Genomic DNA, 13,408 nt, shown 5'->3' with positions numbered 1-13,408 from the left:
TACTCCGGTTTCCTCCCACATTCCAAAAACATGCTAGGTTAATTAGCGACTCCAAATTGTCCATAGGTATGAATGTGAGTGTGAATGGTTGTTTGTCTATATGTGCCCTGTGATTGGCTAGCCACCAGTCCAGGGTGTACCCTGCCTCAAACCCGAAGAAGACAGCTGGGATAGGCTCCAGCACCCCCGCGACCCTCGTGAGGAAAAAGTGGTAGAAAATAAATGAATGGATTTTCATTCCCGGTGGCACGGTGGTGTAGTGGTTAGCGCACAGACCTCACAGCGAGAAGACCAGGGTTCAATTCCACCCTCGGCCATCTCTGTGGGGAGTTTGCATGTTCTCCCCGTGCATGCGTGGGTTTTCTCCGGGTACTCCGGTTTCCTCCCACATTCCAAAAACATGCTAGGTTAATTAGCCACTCCAAATTGTCCATAGGTATGAATGTGAGTGTGAATGGTTGTTTGTCTATATGTGCCCTGGGATTGGCTGGCCACCAGTCCAGGGTGAACCCAAGTTGGTATCAGCTTGAAGTCACACAGAGATGTTCTCCAGGTCCCGAAGCAGCAAAACAGCCCAGACCATCACACTACCACCACTATATTTTACTGTTGGTATGATGTTCTTTTTCTGAAATTTTCTGAAAAGTATTTTCTCCAAGGTCTTTAAGGATCATTAAGATGTTTTTGGCAAAATTGAAAACGCCCGTAATACTCTTGATGTTTGTTTTGGAAGTTTTTACCCAGGATCTTTCTTATGGTGGATTCATGAACACGGATCTTAACTGAGGCAAGTGAGGCCTGCAGTTGTTAGGATGTTATTGTGGGGTCTTTTGTGACCTCTGTGACCTAAGGGTACAGTTTTATGATTTTATGGATACTATTACATTGCCTTATATTGCTGTATTTATTGTTCACAAATATATTTGTGTACTTTATTCAAGTTGCAATCATGATACAATCCTTTAATTCTTGACAAACAGATGGTCAAAAGTCATTGAGGTCCATTTCCTGTCAAGTCCTGTCATTTCCTGTAAAGATACGGTTCTTTGTCATGCATGTGTGGTTAGTCAAAGTTCAATGCCGGCGTCCACACTAACCAGTGAGCATCTGCTTCCTGTGTAAACACCACCGGCGGTGAACCATGCTCTGCTCAGCGTACGTTTGTGTACTTTCACTTACAGTAAACTGCCACTGGGTGGAGCAAAGACACTGAACAAGACAGTAATCCGCCAGTGTTCTGCTGCAGTGTTTTGAAACACAGTAACCACACATTCTATTCATCAAATATAAAAACCAGAGGAGAACTATTCATTTCTTAGAAATATTTAACGCAAGAGGGTTTGATAACTACACAAAATCATTCATTCATTCATTTTCTACCGCTGGAGCCTATCCCAGTTGTCTTCTTGGGGCGAGAGGCGGGGTACACCCTCAACTGGTGGCCAGCCAATCACAGGGCACATATAGACAAACAACCATTCACACTCACATTCATACCTATGGACAATTTGGAGTGGCTAATTAACCTAGCATGTTTTTGGAATGTGGGGGGAAACCGGAGTACCCGGACGGGAAGAACATGCAAACTCCACATAGAGATGGCCGAGGGTGGAATTGAACTCGGGTTTCCTAGCTGCGAGGCCTGCATGCTAACCACTCATTAATTCATTCATTTTCTACCGCTTATCCTCACGAGGGTCGCAGGGAGGGGGTGCTGGAGCCTATCCCAGCTGTCTTCTTCGGGCGAGAGGCGGGGTACACCCTGGACTGGTGGCCAGCCAATCACAGGGCACATATAGACAAACAACCATTCACACTCACATTCATATCTATGGACAATTTGGAGTCGCTAATTAACCTAGCATGTTTTTGGAATGTGGGAGGAAACTGGGGAATGACGAGGAAAACATTCAAACTCCACACAGAGATGGTTGAAGGTGGAATTGAACTTGGGTCTTTTAGCAGTGAGGCTTGCACGCTAACCACTTAACCACTGTACAGCCCCTCTAGGAAAACATTCATTAATTTTCTACTGCTTAACGTCACGAGGGTCGTGGGGGTTGCTGGAGCCTATCCCAGCTGTCTTCACCCTGGACTGGTGGCCAGCCAATCCCAGGGCACATATAGACAAACAACCATTCACACTCACATTCATACCTATGGACAATTTGGAGTCGCTAATTAACCTAGCATGTTTTTGGAATGTGGGCGGAAACCGCAGTACCCGGACGGGAAGAACATGCAAACTCCGCACAGAGATGGCCGAGGGCGAAATTGAACTCGGGTCTCCTAGCTGTGAGGCCTAACCACTCCTACGCCGTGCAGCCCTACTCAAAATCAAAACACACAAAATTCTCTGATGACCCTGTCGGTACCCTCATCATATTCTAGTCGACGTTTCCAATTCACTGTGTTTGCACCAGTTTGGACGACGGTTGCTTCCAGGCATGTTTTGTGTTTCTGGGGTCTCGGTGGTTAGCAAGACTGGAACAACTTCGACTGTCTCACTGGCGAAAAGTTTCCGCTTAAATATCAGAATCGGTATAAAGTGGGAGTTGTTGATCCTTTTCTGAAGACATGAACAGTCCATAATTTGATGCTTGGTTTATTTTAAGAGCGAGAGACAGAATGTAGAAAACCGGTTCCTCTCGTGCATGCTGATTGTTGTTGTGCCGACTTAGGCGAATGAGACGTTGAGGCTCAAAACAGGGGTCTCAAACACGTGGCCCGCGGGCCAAATGTGGCCCGCAGGACACTAATTTGAGGCCCCCGCCTTGATATGAAAGTTTAATGTTAGTTTGATATGGATGCTGTATGGTATCATGTACCCAGAAAAAATTATTACGTTTGATTAATGTTCATGTTAAAGGTTAAATAACTGTTAATAGTTATCCTCCCTATCCGTGTGGAAGTGGTAAGTTTATGGCTATTTAAGTTGAAAGGAAATAACTTGGAGGCTACCGTTTAGGTCGCTAGCTAACTCTAGTTTGCGAGTTAGCATGTGTCTCAAGACCCCGCAGTTGCGCAATATGTTGTAAATAAAAAAGAGTATAAATGTGACTATAGTCGTGTTTTGTCATGTCTACAGGGCTCTAATAATGCTTTGTTCATTTTAATCTGAAAAAAAATAATTTGTCTACCCACCAACTATTTGTGGTTTCTTAAGTTTTTATTATTTGCCGTTTTATTATTATTGTTATATTTATTTATTTATTACTGATTGATTGATTTTCTTTATTCTTGATTTGTTTATTTATTTTTCATCTTATTTTAACAATTTTAAATTTTACATTTTACATTTTACATTTTTAATTTTTAATTTTTAATTTTTAATTTTTAATTTTTAATTTTTAATTTTTAATTTTTAATTTTTAATTTTTAATTTTTAATTTTTAATTTTTAATTTAGACCAGGGTTCAATTTCACCCTCGGCCACCCTCTGTGTGGAGTATGCATGTTCTCCTCATGCATGCATGAAATAATCTGAAAAATATAATTTGTCTACCCACCAACTATATGTGGTTTCTTAAGTTTTTATTATTTGCCGTTTTATTATTATTATTATTATTATTATTATTATTATTATTATTTATTTATTACTGATTGATTGATTTTCTTTATTCTTGATTTGTTTATTTATTTTTCATCTTATTTTGTGTAGAAAAATAAAAAGTAAGATATTTGAGAACAGTGGAATGTTTTATCAGAGCTTTTATTGTAGAAAATCGGAACCAAAGTGACGTTTTTAATTTTTTTTTTTGTTTTTAATAAATGCGTTTTTTTTTTTTTTCGACTGTTATCGAATTCCGTGTGCTATTCTTCAGGCCTTCCATTTCATTCAGTGAGCTTACTCTTGCTTCTGTTTGCTGTTTGATTCTGTCTTCTATCCCGTCTGCGCTGAATCAACACCAGTGGAGTTCTGTCCGATATCGCTACAAATACAACAATGAAGAGTATGAGTCAGTCTTTCCCTTTTGTCAATCACACACAGTTTGTTGTGAGTCAGCAGGATACTTTTGTGACAGTTGGTAGCGTTACCTTTAACAGTCAAAGGAGTGAAATGCTCATCTCTGACAAAAGGTAGATTCTGCCATGTTTCTTCTTGTCCACTTGTCGTTGTCCACTTGAACGACAGAAGAGATTCCCATGACACTGACTTCTCCTTGGCACTATCACTGTCAGCCTGGTGCTTGTCAATTATTTTCTGTCATGAAATTTTTCACATACCCCCCCCCCCAACCCCCACCATGAGAAACTGCTAATGTATTTCTATTTCTATATCTGTACTGTGCAGAGTGTATTTCAAACTGAAACCAAGAAACTACAAAAAATGGAGCGTTGTAAAGCAAACAATAGTGGTGTGTCGGTCATGAACGAACCGCTCAAAAGAACTAGTTCTTTTTTGTGAACAGAATGACCGAGGTCACCGCCCCTAAAATAGTCGTTCATGCTTTTTTTTTTTGATTGACTGGAGATTTCAAGGTACGTCATCACGTGTTGTTGCGCTGTTGAGTCGAAATGAACGTGAACATGAGTGAACGAACCGACTCAATACGGCTGACCGGGTCTATGCACAAATGAACGAAATGACCGAAATGAACGAGATTACGGAAATGAACGAAATGAACGGATCTTTTTACTGAATGAACCGGAATGATCCCAACGACCAATTGACTGAAATGACCGAAACGAATGAAATGAACGAAATGATTGAAATGAACGAAATTACCGAAATAAACAAAATGAACGAAATTACGGAAATGAACGAAATGAACAAAATGGAAGAAATGAACGAAATGAACAGATCTTTTTACTGAATGAACCGGAATGATCCCAACGACCAATTGACTGAAATGACCGAAACGAATGAAATGAACGAAATGATTGAAATGAACGAATGAACAAAATGACCGAAATGAACAAAATTACAGAAATAACGGAAATGAACGAAATTACGGAAATGAACGAAATGAACAGATCTTTTTACTGAATTAACTGGAATGATCCCAACGACCAATTGACTGAAATGACCGAAACGAATGAAATGAACGAAATGATTGAAATGACCGAAATGAACGAAATTACGTAAATGAACGAAATGAACAAAATGAACGAAATTACAGAAATGAATGAAATGAGCGAAATGAATGAAATGAACGGATCTTTTTACTGAATGAACCGGAATGATCCCAACGACCAATTGACTGAAATGACCGAAACGAATGAAATGAACGAAATGATTGAAATGAACGAAATGACCGAAATTAACGAAATTACAGAAATGAACGAAATGAACAAAATGAATGAAATGATCGAAATTAACGAAATTACGGAAATGAACAAAATGAACGAAATGAACGAAATTACGGAATGAACAAAATGAACGAAATGAACGGATCTTTTTACTGAATGAACCGGAATGATCCCCCCGACAGTTCCCTATGCCCCCCCCCAATATTTAAAGTAAACTATGATGCTCATTTTTCAACCCTTTGTATTGAATTGTGTACTCCTATAGAGCAGCTACACACAATAACCTGAACAGAAAACTTTCTAGATCTTCCAGAATGTACACCTATTCCAGCTGTATTTCCTTGTATTACTTGGATGTGCGTCATTGTCGTTATTCTCTCCTTGTAAGCACATTATCCGTTTTTTTCATGACATGATCGAGAGCTACCCCATCAATCCTGCCTGGCGTCCCGTGATGCGTTTTAGTGCCTGGAGTAAATCATGTGAAACAAATGGCGCTGTGGTGATTTCACTTCTGTTGTCAATCAAACAAGCTCTTTCTGCTTGGACATGTTTGGTTATGTTTGGTTATTTGGTGTCCAACATTGGGGCTCCTCCTGCTGCTGCTGCTGCTGATGCTGATGCTGCTGATGCTGATGCTACTTGTGCTAACTACCTTTGCCGCCTCCACAGCGATGCATGTTGCATTAATGCAGAGGTGAAGAGTGGGAGGTAGAGGCCAAGCTGAGATGGCTACAGGAGGGACTCAGACTAGGGAAACTGTGTGGGAGATAGATAGATAGATAGATAGATAGATAGATAGATAGATAGATAGATAGATAGATAGATAGATAGATAGATAGATAGATAGATAGATAGATAGATAGATAGATAGATAGATAGATAGATAGATAGATAGATAGATAGATAGATAGATAGATAGATAGATAGATAGATACATAGATAGATAGATGGATACATAGATGGATAGATGGATAGATGGATACGAGATAGATGGATAGATACGTAGATGGATGGATGGATGGATGGATAGATACGTAGATGGATGGATGGATGGATTGATACTGGATACTGGATGGATGGATGGATGGATGGATGGATGGATGGATAGATAGATATATAAATAGATGGATGATAGATAGATTGATACTAGATACTGGATACTAGATACTAGATAAATAGATAGTGACATAGATGGATGGATGGACAGATGGATACTGGATGGATGTGTAGATAGATAGATGGATGGATGGATAGATAGATACTGGATTGATGGATGGATGGATGATGGATAGATAGATAGATAGATAGATAGATAGATAGATAGATAGATAGATAGATAGATAGATAGATAGATACTGGATAGATGGATGGATGGATGGATGGATGATGGATGGATGGATAGATAGATAGATACTGGATAGATGGATGGATAAATAGATGGATAGATAGATTGATACTGGATACGTAGATGGATGGATGGATGGATGGGTAGATAGATGGATGGATAGATAGATAGATACTGGATAGATGGATGGCTCGATGGATGGATGATGGATGGATGGATAGATAGATACTGGATAGATGGATGGATAAATAGATGGATAGATAGATTGATACTAGATACTGGATACTGGATACGTAGATGGATGGATGGATGGATGGATGGATGGGTAGATAGATAGATGGATGGATGGATGATGGCTGGATGGATAGATAGATACTGGACAGATGGATGGATGGATGGATGGATGGATGGATAGATAGATACTGGATAGATGGATGGATGGATGAATGATGGATGGATGGATAGATAGATAGATGGATGGATAGATAGATAGATACTGGATGGATGGATGGACGGATGGATAGACGGATAGATGGATAGATAAATAGATGGATGGATGGATAGATGGATGGATAGATGGATGGATAGACGGATAGATAGATGATGGGTAAACCGATGGACAAAAAGTTTCATCTCTTCCACCTGTGAAGCCTGGCATGGAGCGAATATAAGTATATATGTATATAAGTATATATGTATATATGTATATATGTATACTTATGTATATACGTATATATGTATACGTACATATCTGTAACGTGAGGGAGGGCGAGCAGTCGAGTGAGGTTGAATGGAGGAGAAGAACAGCTCCAGGGGGAGGGATGGAGGGATGGAGGGATGGAGGGAGAGAGGGAGAAAATGTGAGAGGAGGAGAAGGGTTTGCGTTGGTGTATTGGTTGGCAGAGAGAACGCTTGTCAAAAAAAAAAAAAAAAAAAAAAAAATCCTTCCTCTGACAGAAGGCATGATTCACAGCGGAGCGAGAGAGAGAGGAGCGATAGAGAGAAGAGAGAGAGGAGAGAGGAGGTGGAGAGCCGTACGAGCGTCTGAAAGAGAGGAAAACAACGGTCAAGATGAAGATGTGAGACGAGACGAGGGACGGCTTGGGCACGATTCCGGTAAGCACAACAAATCCACAAGGAGCCATTTGTTCCCTGGATGGGATGGAGGCTGGATTCAGGATGATGGGAAATATTCCGGAGCAAAATACAGCAGGTGGCTGGGGAAGTGATGGAAAAGAGGGATGCGGAGAAGGGCAGAATGATGAATAGATGTCAGCTCATTGATGGAGGACAACTCATTTGTGTACTAATTTATGTTCCTCTATGAAATATGCTTATCATATTATGTGTCATTTTTTTTTGTTTTTTTTTTGTGTATTTCCAATTTAATTATAAGTTCATTGATGGCGGTCAAATCCAGATATCACCTAAACTCGAAGTACTCCAAGCATTAGCGGAATTGGTTACGAGTTGGTATTGCGTGGAATACGACTAATACGCTGAGGAAAATTATTATATTTCATTTTTTAAGCTCCCCAAATACGTTTAAATACAAAATAATAACAATATTTCAATAGAATGATCATGTGACATTTTAATGTGTGACTCCACACGGTTTGCTTTTGTTTTTTTTATGATGAAAAACAAAAATAATCATCCAACCCGAAAGTATGAATTGGAAATTATTGGTTTTACTTCTTATTCTACCTACTCACACACACACACACACACACACACACACCAGCAATACTTATAAAACACAACGCGGTGACATCATTACTGTGAAAACTAGGTGGGCGATACTGCAAAGTTTGGTATCTACCCAATACCAAGATTTCAGGTATAAGCATATTAGACACTAGTATTGATTTAAGTATCAATACTGTCAATCAATATTTGGATGTATATGTATTTCATAGTACTGTGGTCACTAGCACTTCATATTTATTATGCTTGTTCATTCATTCATTCATTTTCTACCGCTTATCCTCACAAGGGTCACGGGGGTGCTGGAGCCTATCCCAGCTGTCTTCTTGGGGAGAGAGGCGGAGTACACCCTGGACTGGTGGCCAGCCAATCACAGAGCACATATAGACAAACAACCATTCACACTCACATTCATACCTATGGACAATTTGGAGTGGCTAATTAACCTAGCATGTTTTTGGAATGTGGGAGGAAACCGGAGTACCCGGAGAAAACCCACGCATGCACGGGGAGAACATGCAAACTCCACACAGAGATGCCCGAGGGTGGGATTGAACCCTGGTCTCCTTGCTGTGAGGTCTGCGCGCTAACCCCTAGACCACCGTGCCTATATTGATTATATTAATGCTAATTATTATATTAATTATATATAATAATATTGTTATATTTGCATATTTTACATAATAATAATAATTCAATAATTTTTATTTTAATTATTATAATATTTTATTATTTTTAAAATATGTAAATATAAATATAAAATAATAAATAATAATAGCAGATTGCATGACAATTTTACCGATACAATAATACCAGGTGGACTGTTACGTGTACAATATATAGACTGCCCCCCCCCCCGGAAATTTTGTTATATCAATGCGGCCCGCGAGTCAAAAAGTTTGCCCACCCCTGATCTAGATTATACGGAAATAGAATTGTGAAAAGATGCTTTCAAGCTATACTGCATCCATTTTTTGTTATTTGTTTTTCACAGATGGGCGACTTTGGCCAACAAACAGAAGACAAGCTTTGACTGCATCCAGTCTTCCGTCTTTCACTGTGTGCCTGCGTTCCAAACGCTCTGGTGGAATCAAACTCAACCGGCTTTCGTTGTAATGAATTGAAGAAAAATACTAAGCAAGAAGCATTTTTTTAATTAGCAAATAAGCAAAGAACCTAGAAATTTTTGGGTTGTTTTTTTTTGGGGCCACTAAAATGTTTGAAAGACAAGACGCCCTCTAACATAATCGAGTCTGTTTAGCTCCTCCCATCGATATTAACAACCTTCTTCAAATTCCGACACCCAAAAGACTTCACGATTGACCCTTCAAACTTCCCACGTGTCTCCCATCCACCCTTCCCACCACCGTCGGCCATCCAACAAAACATGGGAAAACCACTTAGTCGTCCCGGCTGTTTCCGAAAGAGCTCCTGCTGCCTGGAGAAACATGGAGTCGGGGAAAGAGTTCGAGGTCGAGATGGCCTCATGGAAGCGGGATACGGCGACGGCTACGTACCGCAACGCTCCATCTACGATACCATGTGCATTAATCAACAAATAGACAACCACCACCATCACCACCACCACGCAGGGGGGTCCACGCGACGAGACGTTGGAGGCGAAGGGAGTTTTTACTCCGCGAGTGGCTCCCTTCGGGTCAGCAGGGCCCCCCCGGCCGAAATGTTCGATTCTCAGCCGTGTTCTTTGACTCCGAACCCTTCGTTTGTTCGCCGTCTGGACGAACGCGCCATTTACGATTCGCTAAATCTCGGTGCTCCGGATACCGGCGGATGCTCTTCGCCTGGACATTTTAACCGTTCAGTTTCTCCGGCCGTGTCCTCGTTTTCGGCTCCAGGAGTGTCGTCATCATCAACGTCATCGAAGAAGCACCCGCATCACTATCACCATCATCATGGCGACAGCACAAAGAGCAGAGATGGCCGCCACTCGTGGAAAGTTCTCACTCCTCCAAAACACTTGGAGTGTTTGGACATCACAACAAATGAGATGATAGACCGAGGAGGAACAGGAGGGTATTTGAACCCAGCCCACTATTCACACCCCGGGGGCCAGTCCTCGTCTTTGACATCCCCCCTTATATCACCCTTCTCCGGGTCACCTCTCTCGTCTGGTTACCATACTCCGGTCTTCTTCTCGCCTGCAAAACCTCGTCCGAGTCAAAGTCAGAGTCTACGTTGCTCACCTCCGCATGTCCTCCAACCCCGACATTATTCCCAAACGCAGAGCCTAAGAATGTCCCCGCCTCATGAGCTCAGACGTTCCCCTTACCGAGCACCGTTGGTCCAACTATCAGCTCATGACCTTGAGCTGGACTTAAGAGACCAGGGCGGATGGGGTCAAAGTGAGCGAGAACGGGAATGGGAAAGAGAGAGAGAAAGGGAAATGGAAAGAGGATGGGCGCAGAGAGAGTGGGAAAGAGAGCGGGAAAGGGGGCGGCTGGAAAGGGAGCGAGCAAGAGAACGGGAAAGGAGGGACACGTCGAGTTTCGGGTCCTTCGGGTACGGGCGACCGGTTCCTTCGGAAAGAGATTCGGTCTTTTTAGAAACCGATCACGTTTTAGACACAACGCCTCTTTTGCTGACTCAGTCCGGACCTTCGCCGTCACCGAGCGCCGCCCCGAGAATGGGTACGAGCGCAGTGGGCAGGAATAGAGCTGGGTCAAAGGTCGGTTCGGATTCCGTTGGCGGTAGCGTGGTTTCTAAAACCGACAACGGGAATATGTGCCTGGGGTTTGTTGACAGCAAAGCTGGTTGTGGACCAAGACTAGTCAGCGGCGGGGGGAGCATATCCGAGGCTGAGATCATGATCGGAATGCAAGGGAAAAATCGAGTCGGAAGTTGGGGCAAATACGAAAATGGATCCAAAACTGGTATTAAAAATGGCTCTGAAAAACGAATGGGCTCACAGGTGAAAACAAGACCCGGAGGAAGGGATTTGGAAGGAAAAGTGGAATCCGGAGTCCAGGTAGAACATGTGTCTAAGGCTCCCAACCGGGAAGGACAAAGGGGGGGATCAAGGAGTGGAGAAAAACTCCTAAGAGGTGTCACCAAACCGGAACCAATTGCTGAGGCGGTACCATCAACTTTTCATGATGTTGTTCCTGGAGACAAAAACATTCCCGGATCTGGGTCTGATTCGGAAATGAAACCAGAGATTAAAACCGGACCTGAGATTAACGATAGGTTTGAGAACAATCCCGGAACAGCTCAAGCTAGTCAGGACTTTAGCTCAACACAAGCGTCAACACCAGAACCTAAACTTGACACGGAGTTAAAGTTTGTGTCTTCAAGTGAACCAGTTCTAGACCTTGGGTCGGTTCAGGAACAGGAGGATAAAATTCCGAGTTCCGAGACTACCGTTGAAGAGCACAGAAGCACAAATAAAACTCCGGTAAATGTGGATCTTGGGGATCAAACTGAAACCACCCCTGCAGAACCGTCTCAGAAATCCGCTGTGGACTCCAAAATAATACCTGGCCCCGTCGGAAAGGGATCCAAAAGCCAGAAGACCAAATCATCGAAATCCCATTCCAGAATTCGACCCGGTACAGCCACAGGTCTCAGACCCGGGGCGCTTAGCCCGAGACTTCGAAAAGGTCTCGCAGACCTGGAGTCCACCGGCCCCGCTGAAGGCATTGAGTCCACTTGGCCTCGTCGAATCATGGTCAGAAAGAGGACGGTTCGTCAGGGTGGTGCCATCCATAACCTCCCAATCCTCCCACCGCTTCCCTCGGTGATATCAGCCTTGGAGAAGCGGCGCCCGCACGCCCATCTCCATTCCCGCCCGGGTCACCACTCGGAGAACCCGCTTAGTACGGATCTCACCATTTTTACAGGCCGATGTTCTCTGAAAGAGCCGTCCCATCAGGAACAAGTACAGGGTACAAATTTAGTGGGAAGAGCTTCTCTGAAAGAGCAGAACCTGGAGCACTGGAGGGTCTACAGAGACCAGGAAGAATCCAGGAGATCCAGGAGCAGGGAGAAAGAAGGAGACACGAGTAAGGAGAACATAAACAATAACGAGGATAGAAGAGGAACAGAACAGATTGACCAAAATGAGAAGATTCCCGATAAAGCCGAGGAAGAAGTTGGGAAGCAAACAGTGGAAGAAATCAAACAAGAGAAGATCAAAATAAGCTCGGAAGAAAAAGTCCAAGACGGCGGAGTCCTGGAAGAAAATCTCCCGATCTGCGAGAAAACTGAAAAAATAAATCTTAAAGAGGAGAGAACCGCAATGGAAGTCAAGAAAGAAGAAGAACTCATGGAAGGAACTCACCGAGGAACATTCGGAGAGCAACAGGAAGTGGAGAGTTGGGATTCAGTTCTGGACATGGTCAACACATTATGGGACGAAGGCTGGGAAAAAGGTGGAGCGGTAGGCGGTGATACGGATTCCTTATCGGGTTCTCTTCAACGTTGGCCTCTCCTCCGGCCCCCGGTGGGCTTCGGGGGCTCCCATCCGCCCTCCTCTGCGGCGTCTGAGCTCAGCTTGACGGAGTTGGAGCGGAGAGCCAGAGAACTGGATTCTGACTTGGAGCACCTGGATCTCTCTCAGCCCCGTCGAGACGACCAGGATGAGTACCAGAGACAGATGGAGTCTCCAAAGGAGAGAGCTGACACCTACCAAACCCACCCGGGGCCACAGAGAGAGAAAGGGGCCCTTTCAACAGGTATGGAGAACCAAAAATGTCCCACTTCCACACAGAATGGGAGGATTCATTCTAAACATAAGAATAGGTTTAAAATTGAATGGCACAGGAAGACAAAGAAACAACCCAAAAATGTACCACTTCCACACAGAATGGGAGGATTAATTCTAAACATGAAAATAGGTTTTCATGTTTAGAATTAACAAGCCAAAAATGTACCACTTCCACACAGAATGGGAGGATTAATTCTAAACATGAAAATAGGTTTGAAATTGAATGGGAAAAAAAGACAAAGTAACAAGACAAAAATGTACCACTTCCACACAGAATGGGAGAATGAATTCTAAACATAAGAATAGGTTTGAAATTGAATGGGAAAGGAAGACAAAATAACAAGCCAAAAATGTACCACTTCCACACATAATGGGAG

General features: G+C 42.8%; 1 protein-coding gene across 2 annotated transcripts in view; it reads left to right on the top strand.

Annotated features, from left to right (window-relative positions):
- The window catches only part of LOC131140128 (uncharacterized), a 36,187-nt gene that overhangs the window by 11,317 nt on the left and 11,462 nt on the right, over nt 1-13,408 (top strand). Inside the window, exons 3-4 of one of the 2 annotated variants that reach the window (XM_058090282.1) lie at nt 7,575-7,717; nt 9,303-12,999. In XM_058090282.1, the coding sequence (XP_057946265.1) occupies nt 9,696-12,999 (3,304 nt within the window). In that variant the 5' untranslated portion in view covers nt 7,575-7,717; nt 9,303-9,695. Of the gene's footprint in view, nt 1-7,468; nt 7,718-9,302; nt 13,000-13,408 lie in introns of those variants that run through there. The other variant, XM_058090281.1, reaches the window with a different exon arrangement.

This window comes from Doryrhamphus excisus, chromosome 13 (assembly GCF_030265055.1).
Source record: "Doryrhamphus excisus isolate RoL2022-K1 chromosome 13, RoL_Dexc_1.0, whole genome shotgun sequence".
NCBI classification, from domain to species: domain Eukaryota; kingdom Metazoa; phylum Chordata; class Actinopteri; order Syngnathiformes; family Syngnathidae; genus Doryrhamphus; species Doryrhamphus excisus.
The sequence above is the reverse complement of the archived record's forward strand: the minus strand, read 5'-3'. Positions and strand labels throughout refer to the sequence as shown.